The sequence below is a fragment of the Haplochromis burtoni genome, unplaced genomic scaffold (genome assembly GCF_018398535.1).
Source record: "Haplochromis burtoni strain Fernald_Lab_line unplaced genomic scaffold, NCSU_Asbu1 Contig_66, whole genome shotgun sequence".
Classification (NCBI taxonomy): domain Eukaryota; kingdom Metazoa; phylum Chordata; class Actinopteri; order Cichliformes; family Cichlidae; genus Haplochromis; species Haplochromis burtoni.
Window position 1 is genome coordinate 1186165 of NW_024582427.1, and position 18769 is coordinate 1204933.

At 41.2% G+C, this 18769-nt stretch overlaps 1 protein-coding gene across 2 annotated transcripts in view; it reads left to right on the top strand.

Moving 5' to 3' along the window:
• Window positions 1-18769, top strand: part of jade2 (jade family PHD finger 2) — a 227924-nt gene that overhangs the window by 143944 nt on the left and 65211 nt on the right. For both annotated transcript variants that reach the window (XM_005923109.3, XM_005923110.3), the window contains exon 10: window positions 1557-1721. In XM_005923109.3, the coding sequence (XP_005923171.1) occupies window positions 1557-1721 (165 nt within the window). The remainder of the gene's footprint in view (window positions 1-1556; window positions 1722-18769) is intronic.

Here is an 18769-nt window from a genome sequence, read left to right on the forward strand (position 1 = left end):
TTCAGACAGTTGTAGGTTTGCTGCTGTGCTTAAGTTCATTTACTTGTTACATGACAGAATTTCAGCAATGCTGTAGCTGTCAGACAGATGGACTCACACTTTACTCTAGAGTACTTTGGTGTAGGGCTGTTCGATATAACGATATATATCGGATGACGATATAAAAACATCTGTCGTTTCATTTTACGCTATCGTTTGTTTCGTGGTGTCGCAAAATAAACTGTTTACGGCAATATTTTTTCATTGTCCACTTGTTTATGTTCCACATAAACCTTTCACAATAAAGCTCAAGATCCTGTTGAGACTTTTCAAAATAAACTGAATCACATGAAATAGCAGATTATTTACGGATGAGAAGAAAAAAGAGCCGCCAGGTGCTAAGAAATAAACTTTAGACTCAAACGTTAGAACAGGCTTTTCCCCGCAGCACGCCGTGTAATAAATACAAAGAAACCGGCGGCCGTTACAACTTAAGTCTAAAAATGTATAGTTTCATGCATCGGTTAAAACACTCGACTCCGGGTAAAGGACGCGCAGCTGGAAACACTTCACGCAAGTCGAGCTGCCCGAGATTCACAGAATTTACAGAAAATGTTACATTTTTGTGATTTATATCGTTATCGGGACGATAGAATTCTTATATCGGGATATGAGATTTTGGTCATATCGCACAGCCCTACTTTGGTGTACAGAGGAGTTTCTGGTCAACTGAATGGCTGCAGAACAAGCCCGAATCATCACCCATCCACCACCATGCCTGACAGTTGGTGTTTGTGTTTGCGTTATACATCATGGACAAACATCTCTACTTTGGTCTCATCTGTCCTAAGGACATTGTTCCAGATGTCTTCTGGTTTTTTTCAGATGCAATTTTGCAAACTTAAGCTATGCTTTGGGCTGATTTTGTGAGGATCCCCATTCCTGACCAGCAAACTACCAAAACTTCAGTGTTTATAGCATTGTTCACACTTGGTGATGATCAGTTTATCAGGTGTATTTGATTAGCAGCACCTGGTGGCTATTTAATTTAAAAAAATTCCTACAGTATTGAGGCTGTAATGGTGCACCTAGTTTTTCACAGGACAGCAGAGAGTCCTTTCTTCTCTATGTGACTATATGTGTATTTTGTAATTTTGTGAGACCTTTGTAATGTTTTTCTTTGACTTTAAAATCACAAAGAATATCCAAGTATTTGATCCTTAATTTGAGAAAATTATAGTCATATTAAACTTAACAGTAAAGTTTCCAAAGCTGGATGACTTTTTGAAATAAATCTCCCGCACAAATGTGCTCTAGAATTTCACATTATAATGCTTCAGTGCCTCTAATTCACAATTAAAAACAACAAAAAAGGAAATAGTCTGAAAGCACAGTACAGTGGCCTTCCATGTGACCTGCGCACACAGCACACAGTGCCTTCATTGACCAGATGCTCGCACTGATTTTTAACTCCATGAAATTTCTCGCTGCCATCTTTGACTTGAATTGAAATCAAACATGGCAGCGATGCGAACATTATGATAGCGTAACAGGTAAATGTGTGTCTACGTTTTAAGGTGGACTACTTATATCAGTTCTGGAAGCTGAAGAGGAAGGCCAACTTTAATCGACCTCTGGTGACCTTAAAGAGAGACGAGGTGGACAACCTGGCCCAACAGGAGCAGGACGTCCTCTACAGACGCCTCAAACTCTTCACACACCTCCGACAAGACCTGGAAAGAGTGAGTTGGACAATCAGATGCAGACGTTGTTTCGATGTTTGTTTGGTATGAAGCCAAAGAAAACTTGTTTCTTTGCAGAGTGCTTTATTCTGGGATCATTTCTTTCTGTTCGTGTGTGTTCGGTGTGTGTGTGTGTTTCGAACATGTGCGAATATTCGTGCTCGGTGCTTGATCCATCCCTGTATCGCTGATATAATTTCCGAGTTAATTTACATTTTTCCGAATGTTAATTAAAAAGATCATTGACAGTATCATATGAAGTTGATTTTTGCTCTCATGAATATTGATGTTAAATGAATGAATGGCTCAAAGGATGACGGGGTAATGAAATGACTCAGGGATATAATGAGTGACTGACTGATAGCCAAGTGTTGGAAATGTAAGTGAAAATCCACCAACTGTGGAGAATTCATTTGTTTTTTCTATGATCTGTGATCATTGTGACAGATTAGTTACTTCATGTAAAAAGTCAGCGAGGCACTCTCGGAATTTCCTCAGATTTGTTTGTTTGTTTATTTGTTTGCCGTGTTTTTCTCTCCCCCTCTTCTGACTTGGAGAAAAAAAACTTCACAGAAAATTCAGTCTCAGGTGACCCGGAGCACAGGAATAGCATACAGTACATACTGTAAAGTCCCTCGGGAAGTGGAAAGTCAGCTCTATAGTGGAAATTGGTTCAGACGTTTTTCGTTTTCGTTTTTCTGAGAGCCTGTGGGTTCGTTTTGTGATGCTCCTGAGCCCCCTGCTTGGAAACAGTTTGTTATTCCCCAGAGAAAGAGATGGTAATGCTTGTGCAGCTGCCATGACATGGAGAGAAAGGCTTTGATCTGGAGTTTGTTGGTGGATACCAGAAAAGGTGCTCCGCAGCGACTCCCTACTTTTACTGAGGCACCTCAGATGGTTTCTAGCTTGGCCCAAATGACATCAGTAATCAAATATGGTAAATTTCATGATACTGTCAATTTTTAGAACTGAACGCATGGTGTGATTTTTGGGAGTGTGCTACATCTACACCTTGATTGTTGATGAGTTCAGGTAGACCAAGTGTCCTAACGTAAGAGCGAGCTAATGGGCATTAATTGTACTGGAGGCTTTAAACCCGGCGAAGAATACTTTTCCGGCTTCTGTGGTTGTGGAAGCAGAAGTTCAGGGAGGCTTTTGAAGCTTTAACTGCTAACTCTAATTAAAGGTGTCTGTGGATGAGGAAGTTGAAAGATCTAATGGAAGCCTGGCCCATCTCTCAGGTGAAGAAATTTCAAAGGGTAGTTGAGATTCGTCTCAAAGTGCTACATGTTGTGTTGCATTCGTAGTAGCCGTTGTAACTGGATTGATCACATTTTGGAGGGTTAGCAGCATCTTGGTGCAATGAGAAACTTGTTGATCTATTTATGGAGAAAGGAGGCTATGGAAGTTTTTTTTTTTTTTTGCCCTGCTCAACACAATGTTCCTTAACATTTAAATAAAACACACTTTTATGAAACTCACTGAGCTGCAATCGAAGAAAACTTATCATTATCTACATGAAATGTTTGCAGCTTGTAGTTTGTAACTGTAGCTGCTAAGAGTTGAGGTTATTTCTGAATGCTGAAATATTCCCCTGCTGATTTCAGTATCAGAGCTTGCATTTGGCTGCAGAATGCGCACTAATATTTTCATTTTTTTGCCTGGTTTCTTGAATTAGTTGTGCCCATCTTCAAAACCTCACTCCAGAGCTCTGTTAGTACATTGGCATTCTCTGCTGCGGCTGCAGTGCTCTCAAAACCTCTTTCTGACCCTGCAAACTATACAGGATCTAAATTACAGCGAGCAGCCAAACATCTACTGCGGCCAAAATTTAGGGGGATACACGTAAATGCGGTTCGCTAAGGACATGCGGCAGGAGTCCTCTGTTTTTTTTTTTTACATTTAGAAAACTGTTTATATCATTCCCACAATGAAAAAAAAATCTTATTATATCTGCTTACCTTCACGTAATAAATTACCAAAAATGTTCACTGCAGAGAGATTCTTAACCCCTGGATATTTCTGTCAGCAGAGTCTAAGGTGCCTTGGTTTTGTTCAGCTTGGTTGATTTAATTTCGTTCATAGTAAGAAAACCTTTTGGTAATTAGGTGGCTCCATATTAACCAAATGACCTTTCTGTACAAAACTAAAAGAGTTCAAATACAAACACAAGAGATAATTGGAGATTTTTTTTTTTGTTAATTGCTCCTTAGTTTTTCTCATTTAGCCTCAGCTGGTAAGACCAGTGGACTTAAGTTCAGTGCTGATTAGACCACCGGATCAGCGTGCTTTGTCCAGCGTCCCACGGTGTTAATTTGGCTTTTAGATGATAATTCCTCCACCTCTTAACTTGAAATAATGGAATCACAAATCACTTCCCACAGAGCCAGGTTGTCATTTCTAAACAGTGGGCTGAACTTTTTTATGTAGGTCACTTTTTATTTGGGTGAGCCAAATAACTGAAAGCCCTTGCTATACTTAGATATTCTGTAGCTGTGCAAATCACTGTCGATGTACACTATTTTCTGTGATTGGAAGACCACTCTACAGATGTGTAGAGAATTGTGTAACTGTAGCCACACCGCAGTGGTCTCTGGTGGTCAGGGTTTATTGATTGTTGCAGTTTTCTAACCTCTCAACCAGTCAGTGTGTCCATGGACTCCATAACTCTTCTCCCTCCTGACCACCCATTATTGATGTGTGTGTGTGTGTGTGTGTGTGTGTGTGTGTGTGTGTGTGTGTGTGTGTGTGTGTGTTGTAGAAGTGAACCATACCACTTCAGCTTTCAAAAGTTAACTCTCTTCATTCTGTCACAAAACAGCGAAGCAGTCAGTAGGAAATAACAGTTAAAACAGCTTATTTACTCAGAGTATGTAAAGACGGTGCCTACGTGTACCTCAGTGTTCGAGGCAACTGCGTCCTATTGGTGAAAAATGCAAACACGTGGTGGATTTAAAGCAATCCATGAACACATGTTGGATTTAGCTTGAATATTACATCCAAATATTGCAGATTTATAGGGAACATCATTTGGCTTTCACTTAATACAGAAATGTAAATAAAAAGGTCGTCAAAGGAGCTTGCAAAGACAAGCGCTTGGACTTCTTTAAGTTGCTTGAAGACGTTTCACCTCTCATCCGAGAAGCTTCTTCAGTTCTAAGTTCAAATGGTGGAAAGTCCCAGATTTAAACCTAGTGGGAGTATCACCCCGCAGAGGGACGCCCCCCAGACGCCTTAACGCCCACTCACATCCTGGGCCATCTGACCTCAAGAATTCGCATGATAGGGTGGGGCCAGGTTTCACAATGAGCTCACCCGAAACCCTGGCTGATTGGGACCCACACCCAGTTTCACACCTTGGCTCAGGCAATTAGAGGATCATCAGGGGGTCCTTTTGTCCCTCTGCGGGGGGATACTCCCACTAGGTTTAAATCTGGGACTCCCCACCATTTGACCTTAGAACTGAAGAAGCTTCTCGGATGAGAGGTGAAACGTCTTCAAGTAACTTAAAGAAGTCCAGACGCTTTTCTTTGCAAGCTCCTTTGACTACGATGACCTGGATGACTGAGAACCTTCACAGACAAATAAAAAGGTCATTTTTCTGTGATTTTTAATGTTCCATATGCCTTCTTTTATCAAACAAAAAACATTAGGAATAATAGAGAGACTGATTTTATTTATAAAGTGCCAAGTCACCACAGCAGATGCCTCAGCGCTCTTTATATTACGAAGGAAAGACCCTGTGATAATACAGAGAAAAACCCAGATGAACCCTATGAGCAAGAACTTGGTGACAGTGGGAAGGACAAACTCCAGGTAGAAACCTCCAGGAGTCCAAAGTCAGCTCTTAGTAAAAATAAAATGCTGTGCATACTGTAGAGGAGAGGTTTTGGTATCACTCTGCTCGGCACCGTTCAGCGTTCTGTTGAGACGCTGCTGCTACGGCAACACTGGGAAAGTGACAGTTGTATTTGATCCCTATTTTTTTCAGTTCGTGCGCCTGAAAGACTGATGGCTCATGTGCTGGCAAGGCTGTCCGTACTCCTCTTACAGTACTGGTCAGAATTTAATTAAGCTGACACACAGTAATCACCTGATGGGTCTTCAACCACATTGTTCTCAAGGTTAAAGTCCCATTTGTCACTGTCAATTAATTTGAATTCTCATTCGTTTGTGCAGTACAGCGAATAAATGACAAGGAAACTTTGTAGTAACCTATGAGTGGTGACAGATGAGCTTCTAGATCCCTGACATTTTGGTTTTGGGGATTTTGTGATTTATTTTCCTGATTTATTATGTAAAATAACTTTGCTGTTTTTAAGCTCTTCTTAAGCTCTTAGAGACAAATATCTGACACTATTTGCTTCATTTTATTCACTATTATGATTCAACTAGGCTCACACTGAGTGATGCTGATATGCAACTACAGTAATGTGTCACCATCACCTCACCTCCATTTAGCACCATTAATAATCAGGTGCATTGCAGCTGTAACTTGTAGTAGTTGAACTCTTAAATTCATGTAGTCTTGGTTGAATTGTTGGAACTCCTGGTAGTTATTGACCATACTTCACCATAAGTACTCTGTTTTATATATTAGGACAGACACCCTGAGTATAGCGACTTTAACTCAATGTTATTGTGTTTTTAAGAAGCTTCCGTGGAGTTGTTGGGGCACAAAGTCTGAATTTTCAAATTGTTTTTGTGCAAATGAGGCAGAATAATGTGTCTGATCATTTTGTTGAGGCATGTTCAAAACAGCATTTAATAGCCTGAAAGCTGCGCTGCGATTGCAGATCAAGACGTGAGGTTGATCTGAAGGTGTTTAATCTGGCAAGCTCCAAATCTAGCAGTGTTCTGCTTGACCACTGCCCAAGTGTGTAACGGAGAAAGTCGGATTGATTAGAATTGCTGCTGGCAAGTCACCCATGAGGAGGATTGATCTCCAATTGGTCACGTTTTGGCCAAGTGAGTGTTGACAGCTCACTGCTGTGACGCCACTGGCTGTCGATACACAAGCTCTCTTTCACTTCATCCGTCTTCTTCACTTTTCTTCCTCCTTTTACTTTTCCATCTCTCACGCCGACACCACCTGTAAGTATCTGCTCTGTCATCCATTGCTGACCTGTTTTTCAAGTGGTCCACCTGCTTTGCTTTGTTTTTTTTCATTGCATATGGTATTTTTCTGTGGAGGTGTTGTGTGCATGACATTGTGTTTCTAAGAGCATGTATGTGTCTGTGTGGAAGATAGTGTTGCAATCATCTCTGATTTGCGGGCAAATTGAAAAATCCTCTCCATCCTTCCATCCCGTCATCCCCAGACCCCAACCCAATCAGACCCCACGACCAAAGCCTCCAGCCTGCTGCTTTTGTGAACAAGTGTGTATGTGTGTCTGTGTGTGAGTGTGCGGGTGTGCATGTTGGTGGTGGAAGATTCCAAGGGCTAATGTTGGGGTGGATTATCCCCCTCCTCTTCCTCTTTGAAGTGCTGCCAATGGAACGAATTGCACCGTGCTGTCCCTAATGCACTGTGAGCTTTCTCCATTTCTGTACTCCTCTCCTGAGTGCTGCCCCAACACCCTCCCTTCACCCACAACTCGCATCCAATCAGCGTGCAACATGTTGAAGCAATGTGTGACACAGTGATTGGATAGTGTAAGTTAGGTAAGTGTTCGACCTTTAAAAAAAAAGAGAAGAAGAAATCTGGGCATAGGTGCAGTAGAGGATGACGTAGAAGCAGATTTTGTGCAATTCTTCTTCTTTTTAAATTATATTTTATTTTTGGCCTTTTTGAATAGAGAAGTGAAGAATGACAGGAAAGCGGAGGAAGAGAGAAAAGGAAAGACATGCAGCAAAGGGCCGCAGGTCGGACTCGAGACTGGGCCTGCCACTCTGCCACACAGCATGTGGTTGCCCGCTCATCCCAGTGAGCTAAACTGGTGCCTAGATTTTTGGCAAGTCTAATGATCTTGACTCCATATTTGGGATGACCACCTTTATTTTTCAGCACAGCCTGAATTCAACTCTCTTTGCCAGGCTTTCTTCTCATTTCTTTAAGTAGTCTTAAGGAATAAGTCTCCAGGCTTGTAGAAAGATATTCAAAGCTGGTCTTTGGCTGCCTTTTGTTCTGTTTTCTGTCATGATGAACCCACACTCCTTAAATAATGTTAAGGTTTGGGCTCTGGGGAGGCCAATACATGACTAATACTGTTGTAGTGTCTGTTTCTCAGACATGTTTCTCAGGTATGTTTTTACTGCAGTGCGTTTGGGATCATTATACTGAAAAATGAAGCTGTTACCAATCACTCCATTAGATCTGTTTTCAGAGCAGTTCTTGTGTAATTTGGCATCTATCAGCCTTTTCTCCCTGTTTCCCTACCTTAAGAAAGACTTCTGGACTGCCATTCTTCCACCGAGACCATTTCTGATGAGCTTTAATTGAAAAGTAGATGGATCAACTGAAGGGTCAGATATTTAGGTGTCTTTTTTGTTTTAATTCATCATAGATCTGTGTTAAGTGATTCAGCAAACACACAAACAAAAGAAAAGAAATTCTAGACTGGACTGAAAATGTCCAAAGAAAAAACATTTTAAAAAATTATAAGAACATCTGGGCTGCTTGGAAGCACAATATAAAATATAAAAAGATCGAGCATCTACCAACACTGGTTTGGTAGATGCTTTGAGCAACATATTTAAATAGGTGATGTTTCCATCTAATAAAAATCACAGAAAAAAGATATAAATTGTTAATTAGAGAGTATCAGAGGTGTTGACATGTATTTTTCCTTTGGATAGAACCAGGATTTCCCCTGTGACCTAGCCCAATACTACAAGCTGAACACCTCCTGGGTCCAGATCCATACTTTAACCAACAGACACGAGAGTAATATCGATCTTCTTTATCCAGTTCTGAGCAACTGAGAGTGAACCATAATTCCCAAACCATTATATCCCAGTCCACGAGGGCCGGTGTCCCTGCAGGTTTTAGATCTCACACTGGGTCAACACACCTGAATCACATGATTAGTTCATTCCCAGGCCTCTGGAGAACTTCAAGAATGCTGAGAAGGTAATTTATCCATTTAAATCAGCTGTGATGGATCAAGGACACATCTAAAACCTGCAGGGACACCGGCCCTCGTAGACCGGGATTGGAGACCCATGCATTATACCATTCCTCTCAGATAACAATGGTGTTGGGTTATATCAGTAGTATGAAATAGAAGGCAATGATAGCTGCAGTATCAAAATGTGCCAGAAACCGTTATCAGAAGTTTAGACTGAAGAGTTCTGGAAAAGTTCGGTTTGTGGCGTTCATACCTGGTTTGATCACAGTTCTGGAATAATTTCCCAACCAAACTGAGACCGATGATTGTATTTTGTTTTGTAAAACTGCAAAATATACACAGTTATACATTTATGACGATACTGGAACTGAGAAATTATAGATTTTACTCAGCATGGCTTCTCAGAAGAGCTCACTGAGATTAAATAAAACTGGCAAAAGAAGGGAGAGCTTCATGAATATTGAAGGGGAGGTGAAGGTTCAGGCTCTGGAAGCAAAAAGAAAAGAGTAGGACTGGAAATTAAAAGTTAAAACTTTAGTGAGGTGACCTGTAAGGATTCCCAGAGAGGGGAAATGACTGGGACGTGATTCACTGGGGAAATGGGGATGATGGAGAGAAAGCAGGTGTGAAAGAATATATTTTCCTTTCTCGGTTCTTCCTGCATGTTTTCAATTCTAAAACCACTCGAGTCAAACAATGGCAGTTAGTCTTTTCCCACCGGTCAGTCAGTGCATCGGTACTATAGCCAAGGCTGGCAGGGTGTCTGATGGCATGCCGCCGTTCTGTGTCCTGCCCTCTGCTCTCCCTCGCTCTCTCACGGTAACGACTTGGCAGTACATTTGGTTCAGCAGGTCAGCAGTCCCACACCCAGGAGGCCCTCAGAGCAGAACACAGCAGTACACTTATGAAACAGTCCATTTAAGGAAGGGGAAAGTTTTCATTATGAGTAGCTAACATATGTTTTATATCATATTTTTCTCTCTTTTTTTTAAACTACAGAATGCTGACAAGGAGGGAGTGTAGAGAGAGGTTGTATGAAGAGAAATTAATGAGAAGAAGGGATATTGTATGTATTTAGTACAGATTTAGGCAGAGGTGTTTGGACAGTGCTGCAGAGATTGAAACCTGGACAGAAAGCAGCCGTGGCAGCACCATCAGCCTTCAGCTGCAGGTATCTGCCAGGTAAACTGTATCGCTACACTGTGTGCCGAGGCACTAGGGAGGAAAGCCCATCAGCTAGTTTTCCTTGGCTACAGGTTACAGTTTCACAGTTTGTTTTCTTTCCGCAAACCCCCCTCGGCGCTTCGTTCTGTTTGAGGAGAGAGAGGAAGTTCTGAAGCAAAATAAAGAATGAGAGGAAAATGTATGTGTACACAAGCCCGCAACCACTAATCTGCTGACTTGGATTTGCACTGCTGTGAGTGAAACTATTGGCAGGAAGAGGTTAAAGGGAGGAACATCACACATCAAACCAAGCCTAAAGACTAAAAAAAGTGTCTGGGCAGAAAAGGCTTGCTGCTTGTGTCTTTGTTTTTTTTTCTCAGGCAATCGACATGTATGGATTTACTGGATTTTCTTCATCTTGGGTTGACGCACGTTTACAATCCACACACGGCAAAATCCACACAAGCCACCAGAGAAATCTTCCTATTGCTCGATTTTCTTTTAATCTTTTTTCTTCCCCACAGTTAAAAGGAACCACAGAAACACAGAAGCATCTTTCTTCTTTATAGTCTCAATATTCTTAATATTCTCAAGTTGCCTCAAGTTATCCAAGAATTCCTTATTTATGGAGTAATTTTTCTTTATTTATTTTTACAGTTGTGACCCCTCGGATTACCTGTGGCTTCCTTTTTAATTAAGTGATTTTTTTTTTTACTCCTTGATGCTTGTGAAGCATAATCTCTGCTTGTTCTTCAGACTTTTTACGCCCCTTAAGGTGGGTGTTAAAAATGTATCAAACTGAACAAAAAGGAGTCTTTTTAGTGTTATGTATTGCTCAAGCTCCAAAACTCCTGGATCCTACTTTTCCCCATAAAGAAACAGGTTAATTTCCTTTATGATTTTGAAGTGATGGTGGGGCATCTGATAACGATAGTTTGACGTTTGATGTGCTTTTTAGGTCATTTAGATTGCTTGGTAGATAACTGTCATGACTGTGACACATGTAAGACAAAGCTAACTGGGATATCTGTGCATGTTCAGAGTTTAAGCGTAGTGGATGATGAATAGCAACTTCGTCCAGTAAAAACGAAGCCATTTTACTTCCTTTCCTGCAAAGGCCAACTTTCTTCTGATTGGCTGCCCCTCATAAGCTGAGCATCTGAACAGCAGGTGAGTGTGGCTGTCCATAATAGACGTGCATAATAGGGATTTTCCCTCTAAATAAGCAGTGAAGGAGGATTTTATACATAACCTGAGCTCAGTGGGTTTTTCGTTTTGTATTTTTATTATGGTAGGGGGTCCATTTTACCCTACTGTAAGTCCTTAATGTTTGTGCTACAGCAGGGGTGTTAAACATGAGGCCCCAGGGGCCTGAATCAGCCCACTGAAGACTCAAATCTGGCCCACTGGACAGCTTGAGAAAAGGTGAAGGACACAAGTTTTACAGCTTTTCCTATTGAGAAAGACTGCCTATGCCAATTGCCATTCATACTACACCAAAGCAATTAACTATCAAACAATTAAATGACAGGAAAGTTCCTGTTTTTCCATTATCAGTGAGTCCATAGAAAATTTACAGAACATTTGTTTTATAATTACAAGATAATCTGTGCAATGAACTATCAGAATGTTTTATGTGATTTTTCACATTTATCCTGTAGCTTCAATGGTCCAGCCAACTAAAGATTAAAGTGGGCTGTATGAAGCTTATGATTTAGAAGGAGTTTGTTATCCTTCTACAAAATTTAAAGAGGAGAAGATGAGCTCTAAGGCGAATATTTGGTGTATGACGGTAGCACAAAGCGTTCACAAAGTAATACTGTCTGAACACGGAGAGAAAAATCATCTCAGTGTCACATTAATGTAACAGCTCAACCATTGTGGGCTATTTTGTAATGCATTATTTTGTTATTTTACAGCCAAAGTTACAAAATAAGTCCAGACAGCCTGTATGATACTTGGGTGATAAAGGTCTAATGTGTATCCAGCTTTTTAACAGTATTTAAAAGGCAGAAAATGAGCACATAAAGCCTCATTTACTCAGTTACCCTGGTTTGTACAACAGTTGCTCTTCTGTAGGCTCAGACCACACTGGCCGGCCTTCACAAGCACACCCATAAGCCTTTAACCATTGTTGAAACACACCTAAGACGTGCCGTTCTGACCAAGTCCTAATCTGCTTTCAACACAACAGTTTCAAGATCTGACTGTTCACTTGCTGCTTTATTTAGCACACTTCTTGACAGCCTCTCTTGTAATGAAATATCAACTGTTATTAACTTTGTCTGCCGGTAGTTTCGTTGTTTTGGCTGATCCGTTTAAGTGCTTTATGACTTTATGACCTTCTACCTGTAGCTTCCCTTCAAAATGGATTTTCTTCTTTTTAGCCAATCCTGAAAATGGCATTTGACTTTAGTTTGTTGCATTCATGTGGTTGATGTAACCGACTTGTAACCTCTCACACCCTCCCATAATCATCCCCCAGCCACTTCAACATCATACATCCAGCCACTCATTTGGCATGAAAAAGTCCCTGGTGTTATGCAATGTTAGGTAGGGTCAGGGCGAGGACAGAGAAATGGAAAGAGCGACACAGACTACTTGGCTATGTGAGCCCTCTTCCTCTTCTCTTGCAATCACACAGTTCACACCAGTGCATATGCACTCAACTTCTTACGCTGACTGACATGCCTCACAGTAGCGCGTGCACAAATCTATGCATGCTTGGCACCCATACGGTGCAACGTCACTCATTGGCCTGCGCGCTTGCCTGCAGAGATGTGCACACACGCATCGACACCCTACGCACATTTTTTACAGCTCTGCATGTCTGTAGGGGAGGTTGGGTGGGGGAGATTTCTCGCTCCAGGCCAGACGGGCCGAGTCAGACAGACCCACCCTGTTGGATCAGCATCAGCCTGGCTCCCCCACACACAGCTCTGCTCCAAACCTAATACTGGCTCTCTGCACAAAATCCCTTCTTCTTAGGCTGCTGTCTGTTTCCAAGATGCTTCAAGTTACCAGGAGAGGAGAAGACAAGGGCCTTTTCTATCCACCAGCAACGGTTACTGTTAAGTTCAACATTCAGCAGACTCTGTAAGTGTTTTACCAGCCAACCAGGTCTCCTTTGTACATTTAGTACAGACCTGGAAGTCAATGTTGGCTTACTCCCAATGTGCGAGGCAAAGTAACGTAGACTCCTGAGGGAAGCAGTCTGGTCCTTTCAGTGGTTTACAGCCTTTCTGCTGCAGGATTTTTGGCCCATGTTCTTGCTTGCTGATGGATTCTCCAGAGAAAAAAAAAATCTTGAATAATGTGAGTAGGATGTATAGTTTTGAGGGATGTTTAAACACCGCGCGCCACTTGCTGAGTCTGGGCTGATTCGAATTAGATGAGCTGTGACCTAACTGTACACCTCACGCGGATTCATCAGCACATTTAAAACTTCAAGGTTCATTTGTCATTTTAAATCAAACATTATGTTTTGCTTGTTATGCTTTGTGTATTTGAAAGCTATGATTTAAGGTAGGACATGTTTTCACAATTGTGGCATTGCCTGCTTATTAAGTAGTGCATGAGGTGCAATCTTCCTAAAGGGTGAAGATGCGCTGTACAAACCTGTCGCTCTGTTTAGATTTGAATAGATGCCTCGTTGGCTGCAGTGAAGATGAACATGGTTTTTTTTTTCCTTTGATCTATTCTGAATGTGTTTTGTTCAGTGGTGTGTGAGTTTCACTGAACACAATTCGACAATAACAACTGTTTTCAAATTCTTCTTTTCAATTTGGAAAAAAGTCAAATCTCAGCTTAAGGTACAACTATTGAAGAATTTATTTATTTTTTTAATACTTGTATAATCACCAGCCACTTCTTTAGGTACACCACCTTTTGCCTTATTTGTGGCACAGATTCAAAAAGGTGCTGAAAACGTCCCTCAGCTATTTTGGTCCATATTGCAATGACAGCATCACAGTTGGTGCAGATTTGCCGGCTACACGTCCATGATGTGGATCTCCTTTTCCACCTCATTCCAGGGATGCTCTATTGGTTTGAAATCTGGTGATTTGATTGAGGCCATTAGATTAGAGTGACCTCTTTGTCATGTTCAGTGAAACCAGTCTGAGATGATCTGAGGTTTGTGACATTGTGCGTTATCCTGCAAGAAACAGCCATCAGAAGATGGTACACTGCAGTCATAGAGGGTCATAAAGGGTCATGGTCAGCAGCAATGGCTAGGTAGGCTGTGGTGTTTAAATTAATCTCAGTTGGTATGCCGACAAAATATTGCCCACACCATCTGTGGATTCATGCTTTCTCGTGCTGTTATGGCAAATTCTAACCCAATCATCTAAATTAAACTGAGACAAATCCAAAGAGGCTTTTCAGTCTTCTGTTGTCCAATTTTTGTAAAAGAAATTGTGTTCTTAGCTGACAGGAGTGTTCCCCTCTGCTTCAAGGTTTAACATGTTGTGTGCTCAGACATGCTCTTCTCCAATCATTGATTATTTGAGGTACTGTTGCTATCAGCTCAAAGCATGCTGGCCTCTGTCTTCATTTTCCTGTAACACCTAAACCTGTGGAACAAACACCCTGCCACGTTTAAAGTCACTTATATCACCTTTCTTCCTTATTCTGATGCTCAGTCTACATGCCTAAATGCGTATGTAGCTGACATGTGATTGGCTGATTAAACATTTGCATTAACAAGCAGTTGAATAGCTGTACCCAAAGTGACAGGTGAGCGTATGTTCATACAGTAGAATCTGACTTTTTCCAATAATGGTGGACTTGTAGCTGTTATTCAAAAGAAATTCTACCAAGGTAAACTCTGTCCAACTGATTTATGTATTCTTAGTAGTGGAAGAAAAACTCTGCTCTAAACTCTGTGTTACTGATTGGAAAATGAGTCTCTGAGTCACATATAATTGCTAATAAGGTGTTTTGTTTTTGGAAATCATTTCACATGTACATTGAAGGTGCTTTAATTGCTGGTGGGAGTGAGTAATCCTTTCATCTTGAAACATTCCCACTAAATTTGCAAGTAATTACAAGTGTATTCAAGAAGAAAAAAAAAATTAAATCCAGTCCTTTCTTTGTTTTTAGGCAGGCTTTTCATGAATGTCTTTGCTATGATCATAAAAAACTTAAGTTTAGGAGAAACTATGATAACGACTATATATGACTGACTGTAATTAAGAGTAGGCTCATGAAATCTATTAGAAAAATAAAAGAGAGTATAGATAATTATGATAAAATGCTTCCAGCAAACACACCCAAACCTTATACCTGTTGGCAGGGGTCAGTCTGCGATATTAAAATGTTCAAAATAAACTCCAGATCATTTCTAAAAACTCAGTGTAACCTTGAAAATATTCCTTTTCTTCTTCAATCTCCTTAAGAGTCTGGGCTGCATCGTTCTGCCTTCAGCTCAACATTCTGCATGAGCTGACAGCAAGAACAGGCTTTCCACCTTCAGGTAGCCTCAAGCTCCATTCACTTTGCTAGGAACCGCCTGTTGAGATCCACCGCTGTTTAAAATGCTGCATGCTAAGCTCGACTGTGTAACACAGCCCCAAGGCTTCAAAGCTTACAGAGAACTGCTCCTTTGGCTCTAGCCTTTGATAATTCTGTGCCAAAAGGTCACTGAGTTGCCTTCCAGAGCACAAGGAGAGATCAGAAGCACCTAATTATGCCACCTACACATACTTTGGACATACAAAACCTAGATCTAGAACTTCTTGCGCTGAAGGGACAGTCAAGGCTTCACCAAAAGATAAAGATTCAGGCAGGTTCGTCGTGATACAAATATGAAGTTCGTGAGGGAAACCAATGCAAAGACGCAAGCAGATTTATTATTATCAAATGTGTAATATTTGTATATCGTCATTAGATTTTGAAAAATGGCGTTTTCTCACTGTTATCTGGCAACATGTTGTACTGCAGTGTTTCTTACATAATAATAATAATAATAATAATGTAGCTTGCCACCACCAGTGTGTGAATGTGTGCGTGAATGGGTGGATGACTGGATGTGTAAAGCGCTATACAAATACTGGCCTTTTTTTTAAAGAGTTGAGCAGATGACCCCCCCATATGAAAGGGGGAGGGGCTTACAGCACTGGTGTATACATATGCAGGGAGGTGCACTGACTTTTTCTTAAAAGAATGAATTAATACCATATAAAAGTAGTCCTCAGTCAGCTTTAATTGCTAACGCCATTGTCTTGGAGCACAGTTTGTGACAGCAGCCATTCTTCCACCTTATCTCAGTGAGCTCAGTGTATCAACACATGGACCATTTCTCTTCTTGATCCAGGTCCCGGTTAAAGTGTCTCTCAGTCTCACTGCAGATCCTGAAAGCAGAAAAAGCACTATAGCTGCCAGTGCGCAACCATAGTGCGGCTTTGAAGTTTGTCCAACAGCAAAATGAGAGGTGGCTGAATGATGTTGGGGACTGTTCAACCTGGGGTTGGCAACAAAATAAGAGTGAGGGAGGGCATCGCCCATTAATAAATCAACGGTAGATTGTGTTTTGTCATGGATGAAGAAAAAGAAAAAACGCTCTTGCCAGATATTCTTGGGTTTCCATTAATATACCTGGGCCCGCTGCCCAAGTAATCTCCAATCTGTTTCAAGGCTTTGGGATTACAACTGCATACATGAAAGGTGAAGTCTTAAGATATTGCCTGAAGCGACAGTTCATAGTGAGGAGTGTATGTCTGAAAATGGGAGGAAAAAAATCCCAGTAGCCCTCACCTCATCTCTTCTTAAGACTAGAAGCTTGAGTGTACATAAGCTGGTACTAAAATAATCTGAATCCGATCCAAACTGCTGGCCATCAAGATGGTTTAAACTAAAATGCACATAACGAATACAAAACTCATCTTTTCTTTTGCGCATTAATAGCTGCAGAGATCCACTGTTTGGTTTCATTTAAAATATACCGTCTCTGATGCACTGATGGAAGGCACATAAGTACGTGTTGCTGGAATATGCACCGTGTAATCAAGTGGGACTCTTAGAGAGCAACATGAAACTTTTTCTGCAGCTCTTGGGGAAACAAAGCATCTGCTTGCTGCCTGACTCCAAGTGCTTTCTGACTTTTAAGAGTCACTGTGATATTTTCCCTGACATTTCCTCTCTGGCAGCTACGACCTAGCGGCCGGTATTTTTTCCAGGCACTGTAGAAGGCTGGCCAGCACAGGCTTTCTATCCAAGCTAAGTGGCATGGCCAGCTTCAGTTTTGCAACTGAGAAATAGCAATTCTAACTGACTTTAACTTAACACTTGGCTAGTTTCAGTCAGTGTAACTGTTTCTTTTTATTGTTCTTCTTTCATTAATTCACTCTTCCAACTTTTTCCATATATTCATCCATACAGAACTTATGTCCCCCTTTTCCGTTTCACCAAACTTCTTATTTGTAAAGGAATTTCACTATTCAACATCCTGTCTAACTTTCTGTCTCTTCCTCCTTCATCACTCCACTTCTCACCTCCTCCTCTCCCCTCTTCTCCTCTTCTCTCTCTTCTCTCTGTCTCTGGATATCCTCACCATCCCGCTGCCCCTCTGATATGAGCTCTGCTGGATGAAATAAATATGAGGCGGGAGAGGTATAAATATTTATAGCTGCTCCGGCTGTATAATTCTGCACGGCAGTGTGATGTTGCACTTTGTGTGTGCATGCATACATGAAGGTCTGTGTGTGTGTGTTTGGGGGGTGTATACGTTTTCAAACCCTTGGCCAGTGCAGGTGCCAAGCTGCTGCAGGGATAAATAATTCACTGCAAGTTAAACCTTCAATTCACATCACTTTGATAAGACAATAGGAGTAACAGAACATAACACACACACACAATGTAGCACTAACAGTCAGTTTGTGCCCTCACACATGTGTGAATAAATACATCCTTGCATATGTGTTTGATACCGATTTTGTGTCTTTCAGTGACCATGCATGAAAACACACTTGTGCAAACTTGAACATGCGTTAAATTCGATGCACACTGTGGTAATGCAGAAAAAAAACACACGCACTGACCCGGTAATACTTCCATGAACTTAACTTGCAGCATTGTTGCGGACATTTTTAACCGACTACAAAATGTATATTACACATTCTTCCTCGTGTCTTCGAGATTTTGTTCACTCTTTTTGTGGTGAATGTTTGCGCACGTCAACCATGTTCGTTTTTCGCAACACACTCCTACAGGCTCACTGGCTGTGTTACACTCAGGGCACGTCAATAAGTAATGAGGGAGATGTAAGGGGGGCCCCCAGTTGACCCGGACCTTAAATATTTTACAGTATGGTCTCTCAGACGGTACCAGCCAATGCACTGCTGCAGCTCAACTATAAAATCTCTCTTTGCAGGACTTGATGGGAAACACCGCCCTCCAAGGTCCAATTTAGTAGCATCCTCTGAGAGCCTCTCCGTGTAGTCAACACTAATACTGACTTTCAGTAGGCATTTCTCTCAGCTGTATCTGGTATAGATGTTTTGATTTTTAAGCTGCTTCTTGGTTTTTGGGTTAATCAGAATCTTATTAAGTGCCAGCAAAAAACATGACAAATATACGCTCACCTACTTCATTAGCAATGTCACGTAAATCACCTTTCATGTCTAAGTTTTTGCCTTTTGTCTGTATCCCTAGATCCCTGAGTCACTGCCATGGCATAGGCAAATTAGGCATAGTGGCCAGTGAATGTATATTTCATAATAAGTCTGTTTCTTTCCAACTTCAGACCTGTATTTTGTAGGGAAAAAACAGGAATAGTTATTCATTAATTGCATACATTGTAAGATATAAAGTCAG